This window comes from Phalangium opilio, unplaced genomic scaffold, assembly GCF_054372755.1.
Source record: "Phalangium opilio isolate 3A_F unplaced genomic scaffold, DU_Popi_V2 ptg000031l_1, whole genome shotgun sequence".
NCBI lineage: Eukaryota > Metazoa > Arthropoda > Arachnida > Opiliones > Phalangiidae > Phalangium > Phalangium opilio.
This window is the reverse complement of record NW_028324158.1, coordinates 14,084,916-14,112,033: the sequence shown is the minus strand read 5'-3', so window position 1 is coordinate 14,112,033 and position 27,118 is coordinate 14,084,916. Positions and strand designations below refer to the sequence as shown.

General features: G+C 35.1%; 5 protein-coding genes and 2 long non-coding RNA genes across 11 annotated transcripts; 5 read left to right on the top strand and 2 right to left on the bottom strand.

The window, feature by feature from the left end:
- Positions 1–115: 115 nt before the first annotated feature.
- Positions 116–4,330, bottom strand: LOC149690839 (uncharacterized). Of its 3 annotated transcripts, none has more exons than XR_016383816.1 (4): positions 4,140–4,330; positions 2,894–3,622; positions 1,783–2,383; positions 116–1,666 (listed from the first exon to the last, which is right to left on the bottom strand). It is a non-coding gene; the product is annotated as an uncharacterized LOC149690839 (long non-coding RNA). The 3 variants fall into 3 exon arrangements; XR_016383815.1 differs by having other exon boundaries at positions 117–1,666; positions 2,894–3,414; positions 3,477–4,327; XR_016383817.1 differs by lacking the exons at positions 2,894–3,622; positions 4,140–4,330 and adding an exon at positions 2,429–2,447 and having other exon boundaries at positions 119–1,666.
- On the top strand, positions 3,042–6,868 carry LOC149690838 (glutathione peroxidase-like). Its single transcript, XM_089870760.1, has 3 exons — positions 3,042–3,347; positions 4,773–4,916; positions 5,867–6,868. The coding sequence occupies exons 1-3, from the start codon at positions 3,042–3,044 to the stop codon at positions 6,104–6,106; spliced, it is 690 nt and encodes a 229-aa protein (XP_089726886.1). The 3' UTR covers positions 6,107–6,868.
- LOC149690837 (uncharacterized) lies at positions 6,853–9,356 on the bottom strand. Of its 2 annotated transcripts, XM_089870783.1 has the most exons (4): positions 9,191–9,356; positions 8,734–8,892; positions 7,219–7,251; positions 6,853–7,135 (listed from the first exon to the last, which is right to left on the bottom strand). In XM_089870783.1, exons 1-4 carry the CDS (start codon positions 9,232–9,234, stop codon positions 6,928–6,930), a joined length of 444 nt encoding a protein of 147 aa, XP_089726909.1. In that variant the 5' UTR covers positions 9,235–9,356; the 3' UTR covers positions 6,853–6,927. The 2 variants fall into 2 exon arrangements, with proteins under 2 accessions (XP_089726909.1, XP_089726910.1); XM_089870784.1 differs by lacking the exons at positions 8,734–8,892; positions 9,191–9,356 and adding an exon at positions 8,157–8,727.
- A 29-nt stretch (positions 9,357–9,385) lies between these two features.
- On the top strand, positions 9,386–12,126 carry LOC149690836 (dolichyl pyrophosphate Glc1Man9GlcNAc2 alpha-1,3-glucosyltransferase-like). The gene is made up of 12 exons (XM_089870668.1): positions 9,386–9,564; positions 9,685–9,763; positions 9,817–10,010; positions 10,077–10,263; positions 10,348–10,465; positions 10,540–10,631; positions 10,693–10,813; positions 10,887–11,020; positions 11,077–11,216; positions 11,298–11,395; positions 11,457–11,535; positions 11,613–12,126. Exons 1-12 carry the CDS (start codon positions 9,491–9,493, stop codon positions 11,917–11,919), a joined length of 1,623 nt encoding a protein of 540 aa, XP_089726794.1. The 5' UTR covers positions 9,386–9,490; the 3' UTR covers positions 11,920–12,126.
- Positions 12,127–13,466: 1,340 nt separating this feature from the next.
- On the top strand, positions 13,467–14,902 carry LOC149690835 (dolichyl pyrophosphate Glc1Man9GlcNAc2 alpha-1,3-glucosyltransferase-like). Its single transcript, XM_089870540.1, has 7 exons — positions 13,467–13,662; positions 13,729–13,915; positions 14,002–14,119; positions 14,182–14,273; positions 14,339–14,459; positions 14,569–14,702; positions 14,759–14,902. Exons 1-7 carry the CDS (start codon positions 13,559–13,561, stop codon positions 14,900–14,902), a joined length of 900 nt encoding a protein of 299 aa, XP_089726666.1. The 5' UTR covers positions 13,467–13,558.
- A 55-nt stretch (positions 14,903–14,957) lies between these two features.
- Positions 14,958–15,585, top strand: LOC149690834 (uncharacterized). Of its 2 annotated transcripts, none has more exons than XR_016383823.1 (3): positions 14,958–15,060; positions 15,126–15,204; positions 15,263–15,585. It is a non-coding gene; the product is annotated as an uncharacterized LOC149690834 (long non-coding RNA). The 2 variants fall into 2 exon arrangements; XR_016383822.1 differs by having other exon boundaries at positions 15,260–15,585.
- Positions 15,586–19,377: 3,792 nt separating this feature from the next.
- On the top strand, positions 19,378–25,328 carry cad (caudal type homeobox). The gene is made up of 2 exons (XM_089870715.1): positions 19,378–20,641; positions 24,645–25,328. The coding sequence occupies exons 1-2, from the start codon at positions 19,843–19,845 to the stop codon at positions 25,025–25,027; spliced, it is 1,182 nt and encodes a 393-aa protein (XP_089726841.1). The 5' UTR covers positions 19,378–19,842; the 3' UTR covers positions 25,028–25,328.
- The last annotated feature ends 1,790 nt before the right edge of the window (positions 25,329–27,118 follow it).

Below are 27,118 nucleotides of genomic sequence, written 5' to 3'. Positions count from 1 at the left end.
CAAGACACAAGCTCTTTGGCCTATAAATATCTCATGTCTGTGAGATTTATTTATAATTTAATCATTGACCTCTCCTTCCTTCCCTCCCTTCGTCCCCCTAAACCACCCATCGCGGTCTTCCGTGTTATCTTACAAAATAAAAAGGAGATGATGAATATTTTATTTCTTTATTTACTTAAACGAATTAATTAAAAACATGGTTTTTATTTATATTGTTTAAGCATATGGATTTTATATGGTGTACATAACTAATAAATAAAGGATATATTGTCCTTTCTAGTTTCGGGAGATGAATCTTAGCGACAGGAAGTACGGGAACGTCCGTATCGGTAGTTGAAATTGCGTGGCTCAAATCTGAGGGAAGGGATATGAGGGAGTGATGTTAGGAAAAAATCTCGTGGCAGGAGGAAGTGCTATGCTATTCAATCTTCGGGGTTCGGAAGACGTTTCATTCAGTTGAAGAATCTTGACCTTGGCGCAGCGGAAGTGTACTTGGTAGGCTCATTCAGTTGAAGAATCTTGACCTTGGCGCAGCGGAAGTGTACTTGGTAGGCTCATTCAGTTGAAGAATCTTGACCTTGGCGCAGCGGAAGCGTACTTGGAAGGCTCATTCAGTTGAAGAATCTTGACCTTGGCGCAGCGGAAGCGTACTTGGAAGGCTCATTCAGTTGAAGAATCTTGACCTTGGCGCAGCGGAAGCGTACTTGAAGGCTCATTCAGTTGAAGAATCTTGACCTTGGCGCAGCGGAAGCGTACTTGAAGGCTCATTCAGTTGAAGAATCTTGACCTTGGCGCAGCGGAAGCGTACTTGGAAGGCTCATTCAGTTGAAGAATCTTGACCTTGGCGCAGCGGAAGCGTACTTTGAACTTATCGAGTTGGTCAGGTAAATAATCTTGATACTTAGGCATTCCAGAACAGTAGTTGGAGGGGTTGGTCAGCTGAAGTATCTTGACTTTGGCGTACCAGCAGCGTCCTTGAAGAATGCGACGGGGTAAAACGGTGAGCTCGTTCAGCGCTTGATCGTTTACGCAGGTTAGCTAAACATCCTGGATGACATCTCGAAGACTGACTACTAATTGGTAGTGGGCTGAGCTATATATACCAAGCATCTCCCCGTGCAACGACTAAACTCGAAATGAATGATATCAATTTTTTCATTCATCGTCACGTGATGTCAGAATATGGAAATGCACCCTCTAACGGTGAAAATGACCCAATCAAATTGCTTTCACAGAGAAATGAATGACTTTAGTTTTTTGATCTAATTTGGCCTACATCGGGGAAAAAACTTCCAAGAATATTTCCCCTTTCTTTTTTAACGATATTTCACTTTTTTCACAATAGGGACCTTTTCCTATATATACCCTTTACTCCACCTAACTTGGTACTGTTGCAACGTCTCTCTCACTGCCGAAACTACTAGCAACAGCTCAGCTCATGGACCTGTACCAGATTGACCAAGACTCTCGCTGCTTCTCTAACCATGGACCTGTACCAGATTGACCAAGACTATCGCTGCTTCTCTAACCATGGACCTGTACCAGATTGACCAAGACTATCGCTGCTTCTCTGCCCATGGACGTGTGATATCTTGCTGAGGACAGTCGCTACTACTCTGCCCACGGACCTGTACCAGATTGCCCAAGACTGTCGCTACTTCTCTGCCTATGAACGTGTATGAGATTGTAATTTTACCCGACAAATGTCTGTCATTCAACTACATTAACGTCATTAACTCAACTCACGTTGCGCTAACAACAAGTAACAAACTCTCGCCTAACCTTCGCTTATTTCCATTTCTCAACCCAGGTTCTTTTTTAATATTCATCTCTGGCCACCTTAAACAACTCGGAATTTGCACTGATTCTTAGCACAGGCACTCGCTGTTCGTCGGAAGGATCTACTCGCTGTACCGCGTCATCTACAAGTACTTCACTAGGTCTACCGTGGTCCCGAGCTATTATTAGCTATGTAATGAAGAATTAAATCATTTCAAACCGCGAAATAAAAATGATCCCTGACAATTTACGCTCTAAATAAAGCGCGTATGCAACTCTTGTAATTTCAGTACTACTTAGGGTTCTTTAACTCAGTTGAACATGAGAAATAAATAAATAAATACAGCTTAGAAGGGGAACCTGGGCCATCATTGCGTGCACTTACAACTTAACCCTTACAAGCACCCCAAAATACAATCTCCTAGCGAAATCTTATTGATTCAAGTACCATCTTCGAAACCGCAACCACATCACGTCCAAACGCACGACTCATCTCAAACATTTAATTTTCAATGCCTTGAAATCGCAGGCGTAAACGTTTTACCGACTGCTCTCGCAATCATTCCAAGTCTAAACCTTTCTCAACCTCTGCTCTTCGTTTCAACTACATGTTAATAATACCCATTTACACAATGTTTCTTAGTTTCACCGGGCTGTTGTTGTTGGTGACGGTAAAAAACATTTCGATCGTCTTTGCAGGCAGAATGAATGGAAGGGAATTGTCGTGAGGTTTCATTAGTAGATTTTAAAAGGAAGAAGGTTATAATACTAGATGCAAGCATAGCATATAATTCTACTTGTAAGGTAAAACATAATGCAACGCGTCCTTTTAAACTTCTGTCACCTACTGAGAATAATATTTTCACGCTTTCAATTCACTACCAACGTTTCGTAACTTCAAAATATTATATTTAACAAACTTTGATATTTATGCGTTGGTGGTGGTATTAGTAATTACAAACGCTAATAATTACATCACAATGAATTAAACTTAACAACAATTAAGACACAAAATTAACAATATAGCAAACGGGATCGAACAACACCTTAAAATTAAAAGAATACAATCCAAATCCAATAAAACTACACCATAGAAAACTGCATAAATATTTACCGAGATACAATGATTTTAAACGCGTGTCCTTCACCAATCAGCGATAAATAAAACCTCCAAACGCGTTCTCTCGCTCTTTCTCTTTGCGTTAGCGTTTAGTTAGAACCTGGAACCCAACCTAACAAGTCGTGTCGCTCCTGTTAGCAACATGGCTCTCGCAGCCTTATTTCTCCTGGCAAGTGTCTTGCCCACGTCCGTGGTCGTGGCTAATCGTGTGGCCAGCAGGACTTGCTTCGTTTCCAGGTACAGTTCGGCCAACGTTTACAATTACTCTCAACCCGACTTGATGGACAAGAATGTACTGAATTTAACTCAGTATCAAGGAAAGGTCTTGTTGATAGTGAACCTCGCGACCTACTGAGGGTTCACTTGGCACTACCATCAATTAAATGCGCTAAAAGAGACTTTCGAAAACTTTGAAGTTCTCGGATTTCCTTGCAACCAATTTGGAAAGGTAATTAACAAATTCTTACATAATTCCGAATTATTTAAAGTTTCAGACATTTGCCGTTTTCTTTAACCTTTAAATATTAAATTATTAAAATTAGGGGACAATTTTAAACAATAGAGCAAAATAAATTACAATAGACTGTTTTTTCTAATGGGTTCGTTTATAAGGTCGCCTAAGTGGTGCACTGGCCAAGAGAATGATTGCGGAAATGCTACCAGTTTAATTCAAATCAGTACTTGTTTCACTTAGCTCCTGACAACACTGCACTGCAATTAAAGCTGAGAGGGGGGATAAAATTATATATTTTAGGGAATATACAACATTTTCTTCGTACGTTAATTATTGAAATTAAATTCTTCATAAATTATTAACTGGGGTTCCGTGAAATTAAACTCAATTCATATATTAACTTTAATCAATAAATTCAATTTTAAAAAAAAAATATGATTGTAGCTGTATTTCCGCGTGAAAACAACAGTGAAAACAGTTTATCAGATATACGTCTACAATCCAGTATGGTTTTACTAGTATACTACGACTACAGCGTCAAATCGTATCGAATATCGCTTTCACTCGATCGTATATACATTATAATATGAAGGGTTTTAGCATATTAGGTCAAAAAAATCGAAGGTGTCTTCAAACGCCCACATTAAGAGGAATCGTGTCTTCGATTCTTGTCTGTGACTCAGACTTTCAATCGAAGGCCTTCCCTTATTTTAACTTTCTTCACGATTAAACCACCGTGAAAGTAAAATATCCATTTTAGATTTTAATTTGTGGAAAATTCCTCACCAAAACTGATGATAAAAATTTTGGTTATAGACCTTGAAATACCGGTTGAAAGTTTCTAAAATTTTACGCTCAAATCGTCTTCTTGAGTTCATTCCTAATTTTAAATTTTTTTGAAAACAAACGAAAACCACTTTAATGCGGATAAAAACAGTTCACGGGGCTTTTTTTACTAATTAAACTATATTAATATTGTTAAATAAATAAACAAATATTTTCCCACAACTGTAAATATTTAGATAGATAAAAATTAAAGTTCTAACAAGTTTCTTTCGCAGATGTGTTGAAACTTCAATATTTACCAACAGAATTGAATTTCAAAGTCTAAAATCTATCGGCTTTTGAAATATCGTTTCAAAACTTTAAAGACAACATTAACAACTTATCATTTGTTGTGTTAAGATATGTTTTAAGGGATGTTTTGCAAAATTATTTTTTTTTTACATTTGAAACAAAATATGAATGTTTTCTTTAAATAAACAAATGGATAAATAAATAAACACATTCCATAGACTTTCAAATGTAAATAAAATTATAAATAATCAACCTCAAGTTAATTACATTAATTATAATTATGTTTCATTGTCTAAATTAATTTAAATTAAACTACATTCCAAATGAAATTTTGTATTTCAGCAAGAGCCGGGGGCCAACGGAACCGAAATTTTGAACGGGGTCAAGTACGTTCGACCTGGAAACGGGTTTACGCCTAATATCGTCATGTTCAAGAAACTCGATGTAAATGGGGACAAGGAACACCCTCTATACACATTCTTAAAAGTAAGAGCAACTTTCCATTTACCAAACTGCGCCTCTAAAAACTTGATAGGTTCAAAACGATAATGTATTTCCGAGTAGCGTACATTTTTGAGTCTTTTAAACATGTTCAAAACAGTGTACGTGCTACGTTACAAACTGTACATTAAAAGCTGATGAAAAACAAGGGGGTAAACACGAAAAATAATTCTCTGTAGTCTATACATAAAACGTGTACAACGATTACCTTGAGTGACTATCACCTCGGACGACAATTTACGCTACAATAGAGTAATGGCACCTACCTGTTTAGTACTGTATTACACTCTATGGGTTGTTGGCACCGAGTGCTGCAACTCTATTGACATTTACCTAAACAATTCAATGCAGGAAAATTATGGCATATAAATTTTATTCGCAGTATTTTGTTTTTGAATCAACTAAATTCCCCATTGAAAGGCAAAGAAAAAAAAATAGGAATTGCATTATTTTTGTCAGTTTATAGAATCTGATAACGCTACTAAATTTTCATGGGAATCCCATAACAGTATGATACCAAGAAGTGATATCTAGTTTACTAGGGAGACGGATAAGATGCCCAAGTATTCGCGCGCCATAGTCCCAGTCCCACTTTTAAAATACAAGGGGGGACGTAAAAGGAGGCCGGGCAATTTCATATCCTCTCCTCAGTCGGAAAACACGTAATTTACGTCATTCACGTCCCGCTGACGTATTAATTTAGAGGCGACGAGGATTAACTCCGGACCTACGTTTGGACTGGAGATAAAGCTGGAAATGTGGCGCGAATTTATACCTTCTCCCTAATAAACTAGATATCACTTCTTGATGATACCTAAACTTCTTAAGTATCTAATAATACTAAATACATCAAAATTGGTTGAAAAATTCACCTTAACATTGTTCGAAACACACACAAAAAAATATGCTAATTAACCCTTTATATAACGTTTCAGAGTTCTTGCCCAACAACCCGTGAAGATTTCGCCTCTCCAGGAAACTTATTTTATACGCCGATTAAAGTCGACGATATCCGTTGGAATTTTGAAAAGTTTTTGATTGACCAAAGGGGTCGACCAGTAGCCAGATACGACCCGAGTACGGAACCCTTGGCCATCGCGAAAGATATTCGACATCTACTTAGTCAAAGCCCAATGCCCGTTTCGCAATTAAGGGTGTATTTAAATAGGAAATAACAATTATATTAATATTAATATTAATATAAACAGGTTTAAAATCAAAATATTTCAGTTGAAAAGACGCTTCCAAATTTGCAACGAGTATTGTCATGATAAATTTTAAATTTTCAAGGATTTTCCGTATAGTTGTTGGTTGCGTACGAGTTCTGAAATTTAAAGGGATACTAAAACGCGATACTATTACGAAGTATTTTCTCATCATTTCAAATTAAGGTCTAACACGTTTTGAAAATAATTTTATAGAAAATTTAATAGTTGAAATATGAAATATTATTTATGACAAGCTAAAAGTTAACAACAACTTTTCTCAAGTAACTTTACAACTTCGTATATAAGTAACTTGACAAAAGAATGTACGTGTTTATGTCGTTCTCCTCTAAAATTTCTCAGTAAACAATAATGAGGTCTTAGCCACGAAACTAATTTCCAGAACTGGTAATTAGGTAAATTACCAAAACGTCTTTCAACTCGAAATATTTAACTTTAAAACAATTATGTACGAGTTTATTTCGTTTCAACTATGACGGTTAATTCGTAAATTACTTTAACGTAAGGGATTTAACTTGAAAAAAATTAACTAAATCCTGTATTTAGTAATCGGGGATTATTTAGCGCATTTTAATCTTTGATGAAAAATACAGGAAATGGTTAACGGAAACTAAAAATAACTCGTACATTTTTGATAAATTAAAGTTGGGATAAGCAACGTGTGTGTTATTTTAATTAAGAATTAAATAAAACCATTTTTACAAAAACAAATGACATTTTTTTATTGTTATTTACAAAGTTTTTTTGGTTAAAAAACATTTAGGGGGATATTAACGTTTTGTTTTCTGTTTTTTACTTTTGCTGGCGCCATCAGATTCTGATGACGAATCATCAGAATCCGAGTCTGAACTTGACGAACTACTATCAGAACTTGAAGAACTAGAACTATCTGAATCTGAACTACTATCCGAGTCTGAACTACTATCCGAATCAGAACTGCTATCGCTACTGCTGCTTGTATCAGCTTCAGCATCAGATCTTAAAATATTAATTTTTTGGGGGGTTTTTTAAGGTTTTTTTTTTTGGGCCTTAGGCGCAATTTAGGGTTATTTTAAATTTACCTTGTGGTTTTCTTTAAGGCGATCATTTTTTTCCTGAAATTTGCATAAAATGCAAATATTTTTAAAATACATCGCGAATATTTAAAGGGAATATAACCTCCGACACTTTTTGCACTATAAATTACTGAGCATCACCAAAAATTTTAACTAACTATAGGGTGTCAAAAAGACGTAAATATTTATGCAATGCACAAATTAGTGAAATCGTATGGGGTTGTATTCCCTTTAAGGGCATATGTTAGAGTTAACAAATAGGAATGTTTAACCCACAAACACTATCGCGAATATTTAAAGGGAATATAACCTTCAACACTGATTTTAACTATGTCTTATATAAGAACTATTTACTGAGCATCACCAAAAATTTTAAATAAGTTAACTAAAGGGAATCACAAATACGCGAATTTTTTATGCAATGCACAAACTAATAAAATAGTATGGGGTTGTATTCCCTTTAAGGACATATGTTAGTGTTAACAAATAGCAACGTTTAAGCCACTTACAAAATCGCGAATATTTAAAGGGAATATAACCTTCAAAACTGATTTTAACTATTTACTGAGCGTCACCAAAAATTTTCATTAACTAAAGGGAATAACAAATACCCGGATATTTATGCAATGCATAAATTAGTAAAATAGTATCGGGTTGTATTCCCTTTAAGGGCATTTGTTAGTGTTAACAAATAGCAATGTTTAAGCTACAAACAAAATCGCGAATATTTAAAGGGAATATAACCTTCAACACTGATTTTAACTAATTACTGAGCATCACCAAAAATTTAAATTAACTAAAGGGAATCACAAATACGCGAATTTTATATGCAATGCACAAATTAGTAAAATCGTATGAGGTTGTATTCCCTTTAAGGGCATATGTTAGTGTTAAAAAATAGCAACGTTTAAGCCACAAACACAAACAAAAAATATTCCACTCACTCTTCTTTACTATGAAACAACTTGCACATTGGATTGGAAAAACCCAGACAATATGTTTCAAGCTCATTTAGGTTTAATTGTTCACTAACTTTCTTTTCAACACTATCACAATTAACTTTAAACTCATTTAGAGTTAACTGACTCGAGTCCAAGGGACTTTTAGCCATTCTCAATAAGTAAATTAACTTTTTAACTTCCCTTCTAATTACCCATTGAAATGAAACATTTCAGAACCCGTACTTTTCTCTGGTTAGAGAGAGAATCTATGATAAAGACTACCACTGATAAAAATAGACCGCGATTGAAGATAGGGAGTATAAATAAACTAACAAACTACATCTCCTCTTAGATGGAGCAACTTTATTTTTATCCTCTTCGGTAGATTCAATCCTTCAAAACTTAACTACACTTGTATCCTTATACCCTTATTATCAACAGCTAAAATTGACTGTCACTTTCGATAAAACTTAATTAAACTTAACCTCAAATTACTAAGCCTATTTTAACTTTTTGATCAAGCATTACAAAGCTTCACTTTACATATTAAATCAAATTTATGGATAAACTTTGTACTCACAGTAATGCAGTCTGTTCTTCCTCTTTGCTCTTCTTAAGCCTTTTCTTCAATTCTATGGTTCTCGTGGGACGATGAAGGTATTTACGTTTACCTTGGCATTCATACGTCCAATGTCCCATTTCAAGACATTTTTGACATCTAACTTGACTGGCATCAAGGCTGAAAATTGAAATATATTTTTAATTTTGAATGAAATAACTTGGGTAAATGTAACTAGAATAACACAAAATTAGGCCTAGTTTATTATAATCTTATTGCAAAAACTGAAGTCTAATGCAAAAAATAACGTTGCACTAAAATTAGAGATTAATAAACATAAATAATAGTGACCCGGTGACACCACACCACACATGCACGCAGCATAAGCATTCTAAGCAATTTCGCAATGGTTAAGCCTTGGTCCACTTCATTCACATTATTACATATTTAAGTCTAAAATCCAAGAAAATAAACTTACTTTTTCTTCGTTAACGTTTTGATTTTCATTAAGATGTTCGACATTATTATCAAGTTAATATACGTATGTAATTAACACTAGAAATTAATAATTCACAATTACACAATAAACATACAAACACCGACGATCCGAGATCCGACACTTGGCGCGAGTCTTGCGCAGAGAAAATAGCAGACGGCAAATACTTTCTCACGTGTCGGGGTCATAGGGTCAAGTGTTTTTAAATTCCGAAGCCGGGTTCACATGCAATATGCATCGTAATTAATATTGCTGTTGTAATAATTATTAATTGCAATTAAAATGGGCAGGAAAGACTTATTTTGGACTATAGTATTGGTGGTATCTTGTGCCAAATGCTTGTTGATACCCACATAGTAAGTAAAACAACTTTTTAACCATGAAATCTACATTTTGACAAAGGCTTAGCGCTCCAACTTGATACCCGCTCAAGTCAAAATTAATTTAAATCTATAAAATTCAAATTAATTAAATAGCAGATCGACTGATTTCGAAGTTCACAGAAATTGGCTCGCAATAACTTATAGTTTACCGATATCAAATTGGTATTATGAGGTAAATTTTTCCTGTTAAAGTAATTAAAATCAAATACAAAAGAAAATTATTAGGATACCTCTGAATGGACATTAGATTATCCACCGTTTTTCGCCTGGTTCGAATATGGTTTGTCGCAAATCGCGCAATTCTTTGACAAATCCATGTTAGATGTCTCGAATCTTAATTATGCCAGTGATAAAACAGTCTTATTCCAAAGATTGTCAGTCATTATCACTGATTTGGTTTTAGTCTACGCAGTTTATGAGTAAGGAACTTGTTTAAAATAGCAATTTCATGTTTCTACATTAATTCTAATGACTAAAATGAACAGATATGGTAATTACTTACTTGGAGATAAGAAAAATAAGGAACCTCAAGATCCATGGATTGATCCTTGCATTATTCTATCAATGTTAACATTATGGAGTCCCGGACTTTTTATTGTTGATCATATTCATTTTCAATATAACGGATTTCTCAGTGGGATTCTACTCTTGTCAATCGTACGAATGTTGCAAGTAAGATCTAAAAAAATTAAAGATAATTAATTAATTAATTAAATAAATAAAATACATCAAAATATGGTTTGTTTTTCAAAACAGAATCGATGTTTAGAAAGTGCTTTTTGGTTTGCTGTGTTATTGAATCTAAAACACATCTATCTATACATTGCTCCAGCTTATTTTGTATATTTATTGGGCGCCTATTGTTTCAAAAAAGGTTAATTAATTAATTAATTATAATTAACTCCCTCAAATCAAAATTAAATAAACATTACCTCATTTTCATTCCAGATGACAATAAATTTATTCCCTTAAACTTTGCTAAATTGGCAGTTATTGTAACTTCCGTTTTTACCATTTCATTTGGCCCCTTCATCCTAATGGTAATATTAATATTATGATTGATAACTTAATCATAATTAAAATAATTTTAATTAATTTCAGGGTCAAACAAAACAAGTTTTATCACGTTTATTTCCATTTAAACGTGGTTTAACTCACGCTTATTGGGCACCCAATTTTTGGGCAGTTTATAACACAGTTGATAAGGGATTATCCATTATGGGTTAGTATTAATTATCCCCTAATTATACTAATTAATTAATTAATAAATAAATAATATAATTTTTTTTAAAAAGGAAATTATTTGGGTTATAAAACTGCCACAATGGGAAGTTCAATGACACGTGGTTTAGTTCAAGAATACAGTCACGAGGTTTTACCCAAAATTACACCAATTATGACACTGATATTGTCTTCCTTAGCCCTTATTGTAAGCAGACTTAATTATTTTTAATTGTTTATGTTAATTATTTAAATTTAAAATAGCCTTCCGTATGGATTGTTTGGAGAGGTCGTTCCCAACCTTCTAATTTTGTAAGAGGATTAATTTTATGCGCATTTGCAACCTTTATATTTGGATGGCATGTTCACGAGAAAGCCATTCTCTTAGTCATCTTACCTCTAACGTAATGATTAAATTAAATTAAATTTAGTACTAATTAATTGATTTCCATAATTATTAATTTTCGAATAATTTCAATCTTCAGACCACTGGTCATTAAATCTAGTAAAGAAGCTGAAATATTTGCATTTGTGGCACCAATTGCACATTTTTCATTATTGCCATTGCTGTTTAAACCAGCTGGTAAATTATTTATTACCTAATTAGTTTAATTAATAAACTAATTAGTAATAATCTTCTTTAGAAACCCCAATCAAATTATTATTGATTTTGTTCCATACTGTGTACATTTTTACCACCATGAAAAATTTGCATAAAAACAGGTAATTAATTCAATTTATAACTAAAAATTAAGTTAATTTAAATTAAATTAAAATTAGAATTAATTAATTTCTCTTAGCAGGGTTTCGTTTAAAAATGAATTACTTCCATTTTTAAACACACTTGAAAGTCTTTTCATTCTTGGTTTAATCCCCTTACAAATATTCTACAGTTTTGGTGCAAAATTGCTCAATTTAGAGCAAAGGTTTCCTTTTTTACCACTAATGATTATCTCCTTCTATTGCGCCCTTGGAATTATTTACTCTTGGATTAAAATGGCACTAAATTCACTAAATCAATTAACTGTTAATGAAAACGACGAAACTGAAACTAAAACTACACAGTTTACAAAGTTAAAGTCCAGAAGTAAACTTTACGAGTCTTAAATAAAATATTTTTGGAAACATTTATTTCAAGTCATTAATTAATGTTATTTAAAATTAGTGTTTTTTTGAGTACTTTTATGTTTTTTGACCTACTTATAGATAAAGGGTGCTTTTTATAATATATCCTTTTGTACTGTTCACTAAGAAAGTGTTAAAACATCTTTTAATTATAAAGAAATGAATAAACATTTTCACAACTTTAAATAATTTCTTTGTCTCAATTTTTGGGGTTTATTATTTTCCAATAGGTAGAGGGTAAACAAATTAGCCTTATTCCTGATCAGCGCCACCTACCCATAGCGGCGACTTTGAGAACTACTGTAAGCGGCAAGCCAATCAGATGTCGCTAAAATCTGGTGACGTCACTGACTGGCACTCTCGGGTCTTACCAAAAATGACGTCACCAGATTTTAGCGACATCTGATGGCTTGCCGCTTTCAGTAGTTCTCAAAGTCACCGCTATGGGTAGATGGCGCTGATCAGGAATAAGGCTAATTGAGTAAAAATTAAAAAGCGCGGGGTCTCATAATAATTTCGCGCCAAAAAGAAAAAGGCGCATGCGCATGCGCGAGCTCTCGTTCTATTTCCCGCGAAAAACGAAAAACGAACGATGCCGGGTTGTAAAAATATTTGATGTTATCATCTGTTTAATTGAAAATTTACCCTTATACATTATGCTAGGGCTTTAGATGCTTTCCGATATCCTTAACTTCTTACCAAGAGTTGGGTATTGTAAGGCCTATTGTACAATCCACCCTCAATAACGCAAAACACCTGAATTTTTAAATGTTAAACCCCACCTCTTTCAAGTTTTCCTTCTAAAAACTAGTCTATAAGTGATTAGGCCTAACGCCTTGTTTCCTAACTAACGAATGTCATGGGGACAAAATTTTCATGGTTAAAAAATGATGGATAGGCCTACGTAATATTCAATAAACTCCACTACACAACAATAGTCATTAGCAACCTGAAATTGTCAAAAATGATTTCCCCTCTACAAGATTAAACCTTGAAGACTATATGTAAAGTACTCTTATATCAGTAACCTCCCTATTTTGAATAAAAAAAAACTGGTCCGAGCAATTAATAAACTGGTTTTGGATCTCTGCTATTCCCAAGATTGATTCGCATGTACAATGCATCGTAATTAAAATTGTGATCGAAATAATATTTAATTTCAATTAAAATGGGCAGAAAGGGCTTATTTTGGACTATAGTATTGGTGGTATCTTGCGCCAAATGCTTACTGGTACCCACATAGTAAGTAAAAACCACTTTTTAACCATAAAATCTTGAATATCATTAAATACGACTATGTAGTCGTATTTAATCCAAGATAAAATATTCATTTTGAAAAAGGCTTAGCGCTCAAGGCAAAACTAATTAATTTCTATAAAATCCAAATTAATTAAATAGCAATCCGCCTGATTTCGAAGTTCACAGAAATTGGCTCGCAATTACTTATAGCTTACCGATATCAAATTGGTATTGTGAGGTAAATTGTTACCGTTAAAGTAATTAAAATGCAATACTAAAATAAAATTATTAGGATACCTCTGAATGGACATTAGATTTTCCACCATTATTCGCCTGGTTCGTTTATGGTTTGTCGCAAATCGCCCAATTCTTTGATAAATCCATGTTAGATGTCTCGAATCTCAATTATGCCAGTGATAAAACAGTCTTATTCCAAAGATTGTCAGTCATTATCACTGATTTGGTTTTGGTCTACGCAGTTTATGAGTAAGGAACTTGTTTATATTACTAATTCCATGTTTCTACATTAATTCTAATGACTAAAATTAACAGATATGGTAATTACTTACTTGGAGATAAGAAAAATAAGGAACCTCAAGATCCATGGAGTGATCCTTGCATTATTTTATCAATGTTAACATTATGGAGTCCCGGACTTTTTATAGTTGATAATATTCATTTTCAATATATCGGATTTCTCAGTGGGATTCTACTCTTGGCAATCGTTAGAATGTTGCAAGTAAGATCTAATTAACATGAAAATTAAAGATAATTAATTAAATAAATAAATAAACATCAAAAAATATTGTTTGTTTTTCAAAACAGAATCGATGTTTAGAAAGTGTTTTCTGGTTTGCTGTGTTATTGAATCTCAAACACATCTATCTATACATCGCTCCAGCTTATTTCGCATATTTATGGAGCATTTATTGTTTCAAAAAAGGTTAATTAATTATAAATAAATCCCTCCAAATCAAAATTAAATTAACCTTATCTTATTTCCAGATACCAATAAATTTATTCCGTTAAACTTTGCTAAAAAGACAGCTATTGAAATTTGCGTTTTTACCGTTTCATTAGGTCCCTTCATCCTAATGGTAATTTTAATCTTACCCTGTGTTCGTTGTGATTAAAAGAAACTAATTAGCTTCATTAATTTCAGGGTCAAACAAAACAAGTTTTATCAAGTTTATTTCCATTTAAACGTGGTTTAACTCATACTTATTGGGCACCCAATTTTTGGGCAGTTTATAACACAGTTGATAAGGGATTATCCATTATTGGTTAATATTAATTAGTCGTTACTTATATTAATTAGTAAATAATTAATATAGTATTTGAAAAAAAAGAAAATTATTTGGTATAAATAATTAAAATAATTTTTTTAAATAGGAAATTATTTGGGCTATGAAACTGCTACGATGGGAAGTTCAATGACTCATGGTTTAGTTCAAGAATATGGTCACGCTGTTTTGCCCAATATTACACCAATTACGACGCTGATATTGTCTTCCATAGCCCTTATTGTAAGCAGACTTAATTATTTTTAATTGTTTTTGTTAATTATTTAAATTTAAAATAGCCTTCCGTATGGATTGCTTGGAGAGGTCGTTCCCAACCTTCAAATTTTGTACGTGGAATCATTTTATGTGCATTTGCAACTTTCATATTTGGATGGCAAGTTCATGGGAAAGCCATCCTTTTAGTCATCTTACCATTAACGTAATAACTAAGTTAAATTTAGTACTATTAGAATTTCTTAATTAACTAAAATTTCATTCTTCAGAGCACTGGTCATTAAATCTAGTAAAGAAGCTGAAATATTTGCATTTGTGGCACCAATCGCACATTTTTCATTATTGCCATTGCTTTTTAAACCAGCTGGTAAATAATTTATTATTTTTCTAATTAGTTTAATTAATAAACTAATTAGTAATAATCTTCTTTAGAAACCCCAATCAAATTATTATTGATTTTGTTCCATACTGTGTACATTTTTACCACCATGAAAAATTTGCATAAAAACAGGTAATTATAGCTAAACTAAGCTGATTTGAATTCAAAATTAATTAATTTCTCTTAGCAGGGTTTCATTTAAAAATGAATTACTTCCATTTTTAAACACACTTGAAAGTCTTTTCATTCTTGGTTTAATCCCCTTACAAATATTCTATAGTTTTGGTTCAAAATTGCTCAATTTAGAGCAAAAGTTTCCCTTTTTACCCTTAATGCTTATTTCCTTCTATTGCGCCCTTGGAATTATTTACTCTTGGATTAAAATGGCTAAATATTCATTAAACCAATTAACTGTTAATGAAAATCACGAAACTGAAACTAAAACTAAACAGTTCACAAACTTAAAGTCCGGAAGTAAACTTCACAAGTCTTAAAATATTTTTGGAACATTTCTTTCAAGTCATGAATTAATTAATTATGGTATTTAAAATTAGTGTTCCTTGGTTTTTTTGGCCTTCTAAAGGGTGCTTTTTCTTTTTTACTGTTCACTAAGAAAGTGTTAAAACATTTTTACATGGAAAATATATCAATGAATAAAAATTTTCACAAATTATAAATTAGCCTCGAATACAATTAATTGTTTCACTTGAAATGGCGGCGGTAAAACAAAGTACTAAAAAAAAAACCGAGGTGTAAAACCTTACCAAGACCCCATTTGTTTTAATCGTTATATTGAGGGTGGCCCCCAGCCTTACAAGCTTCTAGGGGCCATAATCCGATATAAAACAAATGAATTTTATATTGTACCTTGTAACAAATTGAGTAAAAATAAAAAAGCGCGGGGAGGCGTAATAATTTAGCGCCAAAAAGGCGCGCGCGCGAACTCCTGTTCTATTTCCCGCGAAAAACGAACGACGCGGGGTTGTAAAAATTACTGTTTTATAATGGGCAATGGTTATTCAAATTTATGATATGTTTACAGAATTGCAATTTTTATACTAGCAAATCCAGGAGGGGCATTTTCTATATGATATTGTAAAACATTTCGCGACTGTATGGGGGGGTTTGGACTTTTTTTGGATCGCCAGAAGTTTTATTTGGAATGTAACTTTTGGGCCAAAAGGAACCCGAGTTCAAATGGCTCCGGTTGCGGTTGGTTTTGGTGTTAATAATTTGGAAACTGGCAGACCCGCGCGCGTTTAAGACTGGAGTTACGTATAAATTAACATGAGGGTGTGTGGTAATTGGTGAAACGTGTTGGAGTCACCTAGCCGTTATTGGATAAAGTTGACGCATGGAGCGGTCAAAGATTAAATTTCCTGGTTGAAGTTCTAAACTTTGTGATGAAACAACGCTTCAAAATGGATATAACCACGTGAATTAAAAGTTCGGTAACTATTTTTATAGTTAATTTGTATTTGTATAAATCATTTGCATTAAAGATTTATAATTTGATACTTAAAAATATTTGATGTTATCATCTGTTTGATTGAAAATTTTCTTGCCAAGGGGTGGGTTACTTCGCGTACAGTACAATACAACCTTAGCAGGGTAAACACCTTGTTAAACCCCACTTCTTCCAAGTTTGCATTCTAAAACTGATCTATAAGTGATTAACCCTTTGTTTCCTAACTAACGATTAACGAACGACATGGGAACGAAATTTTGATAGTTAAAAATGATGGATAGGTAATATTCAATAAACTCCACCTTACAACAATTGTTAATCGCAACCTGAAATCCTCAAAAAAAAAAACAGTAAAAATTTAATGATTTTCCCTCCACAAGATTAAAGCTTAGAAACCGCAAGAATCGTTGAAGAAAATATGAAAAGTTCTATTGATCTATGATATATCAATTCCCAAGAGGATCGTATTTTTTCCCGCATAGCATCCTCTCAAAGTTAAGTCATTCTCACTCGAGACCACAACCAAAGCCTTTGGGTAACCTTTAACCTCACTTACCCTAGTCTCAGGTAAGACTGAATCACGTGTATGCTATTTCAAAGCCTCCTCCCATCGCATTGCCAACTTTATCTATCCACTCCCAATGCTCCAATTAGGTTTCGGTATTTCGCCTTCGGGTACTTCGGTTGGGAAGGGAAATTCTGTCATCGCCCACACAAAGACCCCTGGACCTTAAGCTTCAAAAGAAATCTACCGACAAGTACGACGTAAGGTTTGCGCAGGCGTATACACTTCTAATCTCACGCGCTCTGGAGATTTAGGCGCAAAAAGGGGGGAGGAAAGCGCTGATATGATTAGATATTCATACGATGGAAGTAAAAAGGTCATACGAGGTCATTTTTTGATCAAAACACGCATGATCTCAAAGGCTTAGGATTTTAACTTAAATAATAATGATTCAAGGTATCTCATTGCTTGATAAGAATCCATTTTGATTTAAAATATCGATGAAATGCAGGGCCGTCTAGAGATAGGGCCTATTAGGTCAGTTTTTCCCCAGGGCCCAGGCCACCTGTCGGGCTTTCTTGATTGGGGTCCACAATTCCGCCAATTTCCCCGGGGGTCCGCAAACTCTCTCGACGGCCCCGATGAAATGAAAAATTATAATTAAACTTTAATCTCTTCAAATGATTAACTTCTAATAACGCGACATCCCTGGTAGCTAAGATCCAAACGAAATGACGTTGGAAAATGGCTCGTTTATTGCTTTTTGAAGAATCGGTACAGAAGAAATTTATAACCTTTTTATGGCACCCAATATAAAGATAACGGTGTTGGGAAAAATATAGAATCATAGGTTCGAAAAAAACCTGGCCATATTGTCTCCAGGGTGATATAGTCAATATTGACGCGTTAAAAACTATACCTGCATGATGCTTTACTCGGTTACTACACCTTGTATGTTCCAGCACAAAATATGAGATCAAAAAAATTATCTTTAAATTCATTGCTAACTAGAGTTTCATTTCGTAAATTTTATGACCGTACCCTCATTAAAATTATTAAATTATCTATAGATTAAAAGGTTTTAAATGATTAAGAACAAGGGAATTTATTACGTGAAGATTCCTCCGGTGTCATTGGAAACCAGTTAAAATTTACACCATCATACCATAATCTGTCCAGCGTTTAAATGTTAGAAGCAATAGAGTTAAAGCGAGGGGGAAAACAGGATAAATTAACGTAACACCTGCCTTTACACGTATTACATATGATATTTAAACAAACTGGACTCAAGTTTTTTCATGACCTATTGACCCTACCACCCCATAACAATTAAACCACCACCCAATGTCTTTTAATACCAAGTTCTGAATTAAGATACTCCTTTTAATTGCGCAAAATTTACCCTTATAATTTTGAATACAAATAGGATTGGCGTTTTAACAAACGGTTGCTGAACAGATTGCCCAACCATAACTTTTATTTTTTGGTTGAGTTGTAATACCGCAACGTCATATTGAGAGGTCCCCGGAGTCAACTTTCATCTAGGACTCAATGAGGATCGACATATTTATAGGTTTTGGGCTAGATCCCTTTTGGGCCGTTACAACCTTGCATAATATCTAGTTCCGGAAAAATATCCCCTCAGTAGTGCAAAACGATTATATTATTTCTTGGGTTTTGCTAAAACTGCTCTAGGGAATACATCGATATTAGGCTTAGCTGTTCCATGACAAAAAAGAGATATATATATATATATATATATACAATTTCACATTTGGTACGGATTTCGACGCGTTTTGGGTCACCATAACTATATCTTTGAACGTTTGAAGTACCCGTTGTTTTGAATTGGGTGCAATCGGTTCCTGCTGTGTAATTACAGTGCTAACTTTAAAACCGGGGTCGCGGTCCTTTTGGCGGGAAAGTACACCACGTGCTTTCGTTTACAGAAAAGCGCGCGCGAGCCTGCTTTTAGCGCTTCATCTAGCTTATTTGTTGCTTTAATTAGCACAAACATGTGATGAAAAACCCCTTTTGAAGTGCCGCTTTTTCAATTAAGTAGTTTGTATGCAAATGTGGCCTTTAAACTATACCGCAGTAGTCAACAGACCTATTGAAAGCATAGATACCCCCCCCCCCAAAAAAAATAATACCATCACCATCAAAACAGTTAGCTAATTTTAACATCAACAGACCCTTACTTCCAACCATCTCTTGACCCAAACTGGACTCTAATATAAGAACCAAACAAGAGTCTCCTAGCCCTTGAACTTGCTGTCGAGTGAAACGCGCTCTTCGTATATGTGTGTCCCTTATATACAGAACCGCGGCGCGAAGGAAACTTGGCTAAATCTAACATCTTCATCCCTGGAGTCCCAAAACGTCAATCATTCCGAATAGGGAGTGTCCAAGTCCCAACCTTCCAACCAATCAGCTAGAATCTGGGTTGCAATCTCTTCCAATCCCTACAGATGCGAGCCTAGAAGCCTAGAGAAAGAACTTATCCTCCGTTCGGGAAAATGGGGGCCCTACCTTTAGAGCGTTCCTTCATTCTCATACAAGAGTCCGTATCCTTAGCTTTTGTTATCTAAAACTCGCTCTGGAAAATAGAAACAAGTACGAATTTGTGACAAAGACGCGTGTTCAAAGAATCCTCATCACGTGACATAGATAGTTGGTTTCTTAGTTATAAAAGGATTAAGACATCTGATAGGGACAGGTATACATTTTGATCCGCGTTATCTAAGTACCTCGATGTACACGCGGTTTTAAAGAGATAGAAATTAAATAACTTAATATGGTGTTAGTTCAAAACGGACATCATCGCAATATGTTCACTCCGTCAAGTACTAACACGCGCCATCACCTGGCTCACCCTTCAGCCGTTCCTCAAGTATTTAACTTTTCTCAATATGGTCCGTACGGTGTTCCGACGCACCAACAGAGTTACGGTTCTACCGGACCCAACTTAAATCATACAAGTACTTCAATGTCCGATACGGGGTTAATTGGAACTGATTTGCAAAGCATGAACTGGCATACAGCCACCGGTAATATGTATTCCTCATGCGCGAGGGGCTACGACGACTGGTCACCTCAACCTTCAACAACACCACCTCATAGTTCCTCTATAAGTCCTTTACACGGACCACCACACGCCCACGTGTCTACCTCAGCTACAGCGACATCGTTATACAATTACTCTCATCCTAGCCTGGGTCATTACCGACTGAGTGGTAATTCATCGCCGCAAGTACTAGATTATCAAACAGCGAGTAGTTCCGGGGTGACATCGGGATCGCAATTCCTGTTCCCTGACGTCGCGACACTATCATTGAATTCGCACCACTTGGGAGCGGGTACCGGTCAACCTAGCCCCGATTCCGGGGTAGCGCATAGTAGCGACGGGGTACCGAGCGGTTCCGAGTCACCGGCAGCCGGAAACGGGAACCATAGCCATAACGTCGCCGCGAATCAACCTCAAGGTACCGGGACAGATTCACCCGACTCACCCCGAGGTTCTACGAGGCCTCAACAAGCAAGGAGTCCTTACGAATGGATGAAAAAAGCCGCATACCAATCTACACCCAATCCTGGTAATTATGTCTTTCTTTAACTTTGATTAGGTAAGAGAAATGAGAGTTACGAATTTAATGTGAATTAAAATCTAATAGACCTTTCGTCACCTAATATTAAGGGTTTAATATTCAAAAAGATATCCTGCATTATATCTATTCTCTTAATACTTAATATTCTATATTCATAATTAATTTGATTTGATTTTAGCATGACCTTAACGGCTTTTACTTAACGAAAGTATTGAAATTAGAATCGGAGGTTCAACAGCGTTAGTTAATTTGCATATGTAATACTAAGGAAAAACTATCAAGTCTATTTTGAAAATATCAAACCACTTATATTAAAATCTTGAACGCAATCTACAACCCAAAATAATTGAAATATATTTCAAAAATCCCTAAAATAGGAACCACTACAATATAAGTGATAAGGATAGGCGCCCACTAATGTTCTTTATAGCTTGGTCGGCTTACCAATACCCTTTCAAAGAAGTAAGAAGCATCCAAACCCTAATTGCTTATAAGATAAATAGTCTATACTCTTTGTCAAAAAAAAACGCTATACATTCCCACCAGTATATACACCGCATACGTTCGTGTCGCCAGAAAATCGGGATCCCATGCAGGACTTTTCACAAAGCCTTTCTAAAATTCTTTAGAAGACCATGGTACGCAATAAAACCTAAGTCAGGGTTACAACTGGAGATGGTTAAGAAGTTTGGGTATCTTTGACCTAACTTATAGCATTTAAACCCTTTCATTGCATGAAACAAACATTTCTCATTTAAACGCCAATTAAAACACAACAATTTTTATCTAACCCTAATATTAAATTATAACTATTTACTAACTATAATACTTCCCGGACAAGAACTGAACTGAATCCATCTCTTCTATATAACCATCTCAGATAGTAACCCTTGCCCAAGGCAACGCATAAAAGATACTCTTGCACCTGATACGTACAGCCTAGTTTCTCATAGAGATATCCCCGAGTTGAAATTTCACACTTATACTGATGGCTCCGGAACCCCACCCATGTTTCTTTCAATTCAAAGTCGCCACTGATCCTATTAGCCGCGAAAGACACCAGACTGACTGTCCCTAGGTTTACCCAGTGCGTTCTGGATTACAACTCCCTTCATACGTTATCTCTTATCGGTTAAGCACCGGTCACTTTGGTTAGCGGCATTGAAAGAACCCCGATAGGATCGCGGCGGGGACACACAAAAGAAAACATACCAAGAGGGTAGGTGACTTTTTGAAAGCCATAAAAATCAGTGCAATGATACTATGGCCTTGTATTATATCTATCTATCGGTGGTGCTTGCTTTGAAGGTTTCGGGTATTGGGGTCTCCAGTGTGGTGGTTTGGTTCAAAAACCCGGGAGTTTCATTTGGGGGGTCCCTTGGTGCCCATAAGAAAACCATTAACCATTCCCAGGACACGACGTTTGAGAGGTAGAGAAGAGCGCGCCCTCGGGGCATGACTTTAACTTTTTAAAATTTGGGGGAAATTTTGCGATGTGAAGAAAAGAAAAGAAAGTTATCTTTTTGACAAATTTTATGAGGTTCGAAAAATTTCCCAAAGACGAAAATATTATTTTTATGATATCTTGATCACTTTAGAATCTCATAACTTAAAGTAGTTTTTGATCACTTGAAATTAATTCTTTCAAAATAACTACAAGCTTCGAAGTACAATACGCGGTTCAAGTTTCACAATCATTTGAATAAATAATGAACTATTTTCCGCCATAATCCTTACAATCTAATCTAGTACGAAAACAAAGAAACATGTCGGTGTCGCGGTCATACGATTGAAACTTATGTAGGAAATTATAATCCCTCAAAGGTTCAGCGCCGACTATGGTTATAGGCGATAATACCCTGGCACCCACGACAAAGATCTATGCTTGTTCTTTATCTATATCAGAAGTAAATGAACCGAAGTTACCGGAGTCCTATTGTTTATTCATTAAGCACAAGTTCCTCACAAACCCCCATATTTCAACCCCGACGATAGTCTCGCTCCTCTACTCTTTCGAGTCACAACAATTTTGAAAACGCCACCAAGCGGCCAATGTTCGAGTAACCGGATTTTCCGGGAATTAGTTAAAGTTTTTAAAAATGGCGACTTTTTCCCTCGGAAGATTCTTTTGGGGAGAGGTTCACACTCAGAGTTGCCAGTTGGGCGGTTTCCCGCCCAAATTGGGCTTGTTTTTGATCTATGTAGCGGGAAAAAAATGGTTGGGCGGAAGGCGGTTTTTTGGGCTGGTTTTTTGGGCTGGTATTTTGGTAAGGTTTCTGCCGGTCTCGGTCTGCGAGTCGGCGGTTACGGGTAAGCGCAGTGATTCAGTGAAGGGAGGAGGGGTTCGGCCGGCCACTCGGAACTCGTGAGATTCATTCTGTTCTGTGCCACTTTAGCTACCTTCCCCCATTCATCTAACACGCAGTGCCTCTAGGCCCTAGGCTCCTAGCCCCTAGTAGCGGACTGGATTGAAAACTCTAGGCGGGAAATTCACGAATGGTAGACTGGCATTTTAAAAACGGGGAGCGCTACAATTATAAAATTAAAAAAAAATTATAAAATGCATTTTTAGCATTAGAGGGTTTACGAAGTTAATTTAGGGATTCTACTAGTCGAAATGTCTAAAATCTAATAAAAAATGAACACATTTTTAAGCTAAGAGATATTTGAAAAATGAAAACGAAGTTAATACCGTATTCTCTGGACAGTGTATCAGGGAAACTACTGTAACTAAACAAGTTTATGATATTACTGTCTATTAAATATGTTTATATTGTAAGTTAATAACCTGGCTTATTGTTAAAAAGACTTTCTTTATTGGGCGGAAATTGGGCGGTTTTTTGCAAAAACAAATTTTTGTTTGGGCGGTAATTTGGGCTGCTTTCCGCTTGGGTTGGGCGGGATCTGCAAAACTTATCTGGCAACTCTGTTCACACTCTTTGAAAAACTTTTCGAGTAGGATAAGAAGACTTTTAACATACTTTTGTCCAATGTCTGACTTTAGAATTTCAATAAATCTTTCCCGACTTGAAGTCACAAATGGTCGATTAATATTTGAAAGGTATTTCAAAAGATCATCCCTAATGTTTGCATCCATTATCGAACGTAAGCCTAGGGCCTAGGCTCCTAAGATAGAAGCAGACGCCTATTTCTCAAAACAACGACTATTTATTCATACTAACGATATTGCGCGGATTTGTAACTAAGCTGTAACTATGGTCTTTGGTGCCAGCGTTAAATTTCGAGACGATTCAGGTAGAGGTACAGCTACCTTGATTTTTACTACCCCCACGTTATGGAAAACGCATTATACAAATTTTGCCCTCTCCGGTAACTTCGGTTCATTTACTTCTGTCTATATATATATCCATAACAAGAGGTCTTTACATTATATAGTGACATAATAACAATTAGTATGACACTGCCGTCATGTGTATAGACCTTTTTCAAAAGATATTTATCGTCTGCTAGTTGTATGGTTTTGTGGGCACAAACCTTCCATCTTCAGAAAACAAGATGGTCAAAGGCACCATACTCAATTTAACCCTACGACATTTGAGAAGTAGAGTATATCACACTTATTATTGATATGCTCTTTACAATGGCATGCATTCATCGATAAATATCAAAGAAATCGGCCGCTTCTGTTAACGGGGATTAACGCGCTTTTGCTGCTAGAACAGGATTCAAGATAAGAGAAAAAACATTTTCTTTTAACAACTAATCTCTGTCAAATTGCAATCGTATGGAACCCATTATTGATTTGAAACAATATTCGTTACGTGAAAGGCTTCCGTTCGTCTAATCTAGTTACTTTCGCAAGCAATTAATCACATCGAAGCCTAATTATTTGACAAAGGTTTTCTTTCGTCACAAAAGCGCGGGAATTCGAAGCTAAGCCTAATTATTTGACAAAGGCTTCCTTTCGTCACAAAAGCGCGGGAATTCGAACCTAATCCTAATTCTAAACCGAATTTCTTTCCTCCCATAGGTAAAACAAGAACAAAAGACAAGTACAGGGTTGTGTACACGGACATGCAACGATTAGAACTGGAAAAGGAGTTTCATTACAGCCGTTACATCACGATACGACGTAAAGGAGAACTGGCATCAGTTCTAGGGCTGTCAGAAAGACAAGTCAAGATTTGGTTTCAAAACCGGCGCGCCAAAGAAAGAAAACAGAATAAGAAACGCGAGGAAATGATGCGCAATAAAGATTCCAAAGATCTACTTCACGCGCAAGTGCAACATTTGCACGCCATGTCTAGCCAAGGCTTACTATCAAACGGTTCTCATAACCAGGACGCTACTTCACCCTTATTACTTTCGATAAAACCGATATTAGGTTCGGATTCCGATGCTTGTCCGTGTTAAATGAACTGAGTTGAACTATAAAAAAAAAAGAAAAAAAAGACGGGGAGTAGTTCAAACTGTACAGGGTGATAAAAATTTAAATTAAAATGTCTAAAGAAGAAAAAAAACTATATTTCGCTGCTTTTCGACGTGCTATTCTTTTCTCTACTTATTTTCAAAATCAGAAATACATGAGCGAGTGTCCATATCTTTGTATATATTGTTAAAATAGTGTTTAAAAAAATAAATAAATGATAATTGTTGTATTTCAGTGTGTTTTTTGCTGTAACTTCATTCATGTAAATAAAACTTTTCCAAAGTATTTTATAGTTTTGATTTTAAATTATATTTCATGCATGTAATCTACTTTAATTAACATTATTTAATACTATTTAAGCATATTTCTTAATTTAAAATACATGAAAAGTGTACAGTTCATGTTCTATAAACGCCTGTAAAAGTGTTTCAACCGCTGAACACCGGTGTTTGCACTTAAAGCGGCGATAATGAAACTTTGGATTCTACTCCCTAAATTTTACTACATTTTTAAAACGGCTATTTATAGAAAATTAACCGAAAAATTCATAAATTAACTTTAAAAATTACTAAGTTTGGTAACTTACGTCTAAATTATAGACAGTAATTACTAATTAACCCACAGCTACAGCTACCACCAGGCATAATTAGTACACCAAATAAAACGATTACCCCTTTGGCTCCATTTTTGATTAAACCAGCAAGCTAACAATAACCTTTGACCTCTACAAAATCAAATTACGTTAGATATCCCCAACTCTTAATGTTTGTCATATACATATATACATAGCCATTCCTCCCCCAATAAAATACAGTGCGCAGAATCCAACCCAAGTGTTAAGGTTCTGACTGGACTCTGGAAATACCATATGCTCGAGTCGAAACTCAAAAACCCAGATAGCAAGTTTGTGGTAACGCCTTTCGTGGTTTTTATGACTTCGTCAGGGTCAAAATAACTAAAGGGGTTTAGTGGTCAACACTGAAGCAGCTAGCCGCAAATTAGTTGGGACTATCATAAACTATATAGGGTAATAGCAAGGAACTGCCTTTAACTGTACTAATATCCAGTGTAGAGAAGAACTAGGTGACGGGGGTCTATGAGATCCCCTCATAGGATGGTCCTGGGTATACCGTATTTGCCATATATCTCCTAAAATGCCTGGGCCATTCTTTTGGTTTTCCTAGGGTTGGCCCCCTCTGCCCATTATGGGTCTATTGCCCCAATAAAATATTTTACGGGGTCCTGGATAGATCACTACGTTACAACATTGTGTGAATTTGTGTGAAGCATGGGCTTTTGTACTATTTTTTATCTTGCCGATGGTACAATAGGTTTGAAACTTATGGTTACTTTGCTTGTGGTTTTGATGCTATTTTGAGGCCTAATTTGATATTGCGTTTGTATTGTGTTGTCGGTGGAATTTTATGGGTTACAACTGAATTATTTAGTTTATAGTAGCATTTAAATGGTATTTTACAATAAAACCCTGACTGAGTTTAAGGTAGGGAGCCGAAACTACTCTGATTTCATATTTAAATTCAACATTGTTTTTAAATAATTTTTTTCCTCTTTAAATTATTTCCAGTTGGAATTACTTTAGACTCGGTGGAATTTTTAATGAAATATTATAGATCTGTTCCTAAATTACGATTAGCTAAGATTTAAAATATTTAAATCGCAAGTATTAAGCCTAATTTTAGGCCTACGTTTTAAGCCTAAATTTGAAGACATTAAATTAAATAAAAATGATTAAAAATCTCAGAAAATAAGGCTAATATTCGCCTTAAAAATCAATATAATTTTCCCAGGTTCTAAACCATATTCAAAATTACGAATACAACTCGAAGAATTAGGCTTAGCATCAATAAAAAAATATGATTAGTCACCCGATGATATATTAATTTTGATCCTTAGCCGATATAGAAAGGTTTTTTTTCAACGAGGAAGTCCTGGTTCACCTTAGGCTAAACACCTTACAAAAGATAACAAAGCACGGGGTCTATCTCTTAAACCTAAACTTTTTACGACTTCAACCTTAACATTTTACGATTTCAACCATAAAAACTTGCTAAAAG

Bases quoted from the DNA above. Each gene is read 5' to 3' on its own strand.
- LOC149690837 (XM_089870783.1), bottom strand. From the start codon at position 9,234: ATGTCGAACATCTTAATGAAAATCAAAACGTTAACGAAGAAAAA. The intron at 7,252-8,733 runs GTGAGTACAAAG...TGCAAATTTCAG, and splicing joins GAAGAACAGACTGCATTACT to GAAAAAAATGATCGCCTTAA. The intron at 7,136-7,218 runs GTAAATTTAAAA...TAATATTTTAAG, and splicing joins GCCTTAAAGAAAACCACAAG to ATCTGATGCTGAAGCTGATA.
- LOC149690836 (XM_089870668.1), top strand. From the start codon at position 9,491: ATGGGCAGGAAAGACTTATTTTGGACTATAGTATTGGTGGTATCTTGT. The intron at 10,466-10,539 runs GTTAATTAATTA...TTTTCATTCCAG, and splicing joins CGCCTATTGTTTCAAAAAAG to ATGACAATAAATTTATTCCC. The intron at 11,536-11,612 runs GTAATTAATTCA...AATTTCTCTTAG, and splicing joins AAAAATTTGCATAAAAACAG to CAGGGTTTCGTTTAAAAATG.
- LOC149690835 (XM_089870540.1), top strand. From the start codon at position 13,559: ATGTTAGATGTCTCGAATCTCAATTATGCCAGTGATAAAACAGTCTTA. The intron at 14,274-14,338 runs GTAATTTTAATC...CATTAATTTCAG, and splicing joins TAGGTCCCTTCATCCTAATG to GGTCAAACAAAACAAGTTTT. The intron at 14,703-14,758 runs GTAAGCAGACTT...AATTTAAAATAG, and splicing joins TGTCTTCCATAGCCCTTATT to CCTTCCGTATGGATTGCTTG.
- cad (XM_089870715.1), top strand. From the start codon at position 19,843: ATGGTGTTAGTTCAAAACGGACATCATCGCAATATGTTCACTCCGTCA. The intron at 20,642-24,644 runs GTAATTATGTCT...TTCCTCCCATAG, and splicing joins CCAATCTACACCCAATCCTG to GTAAAACAAGAACAAAAGAC.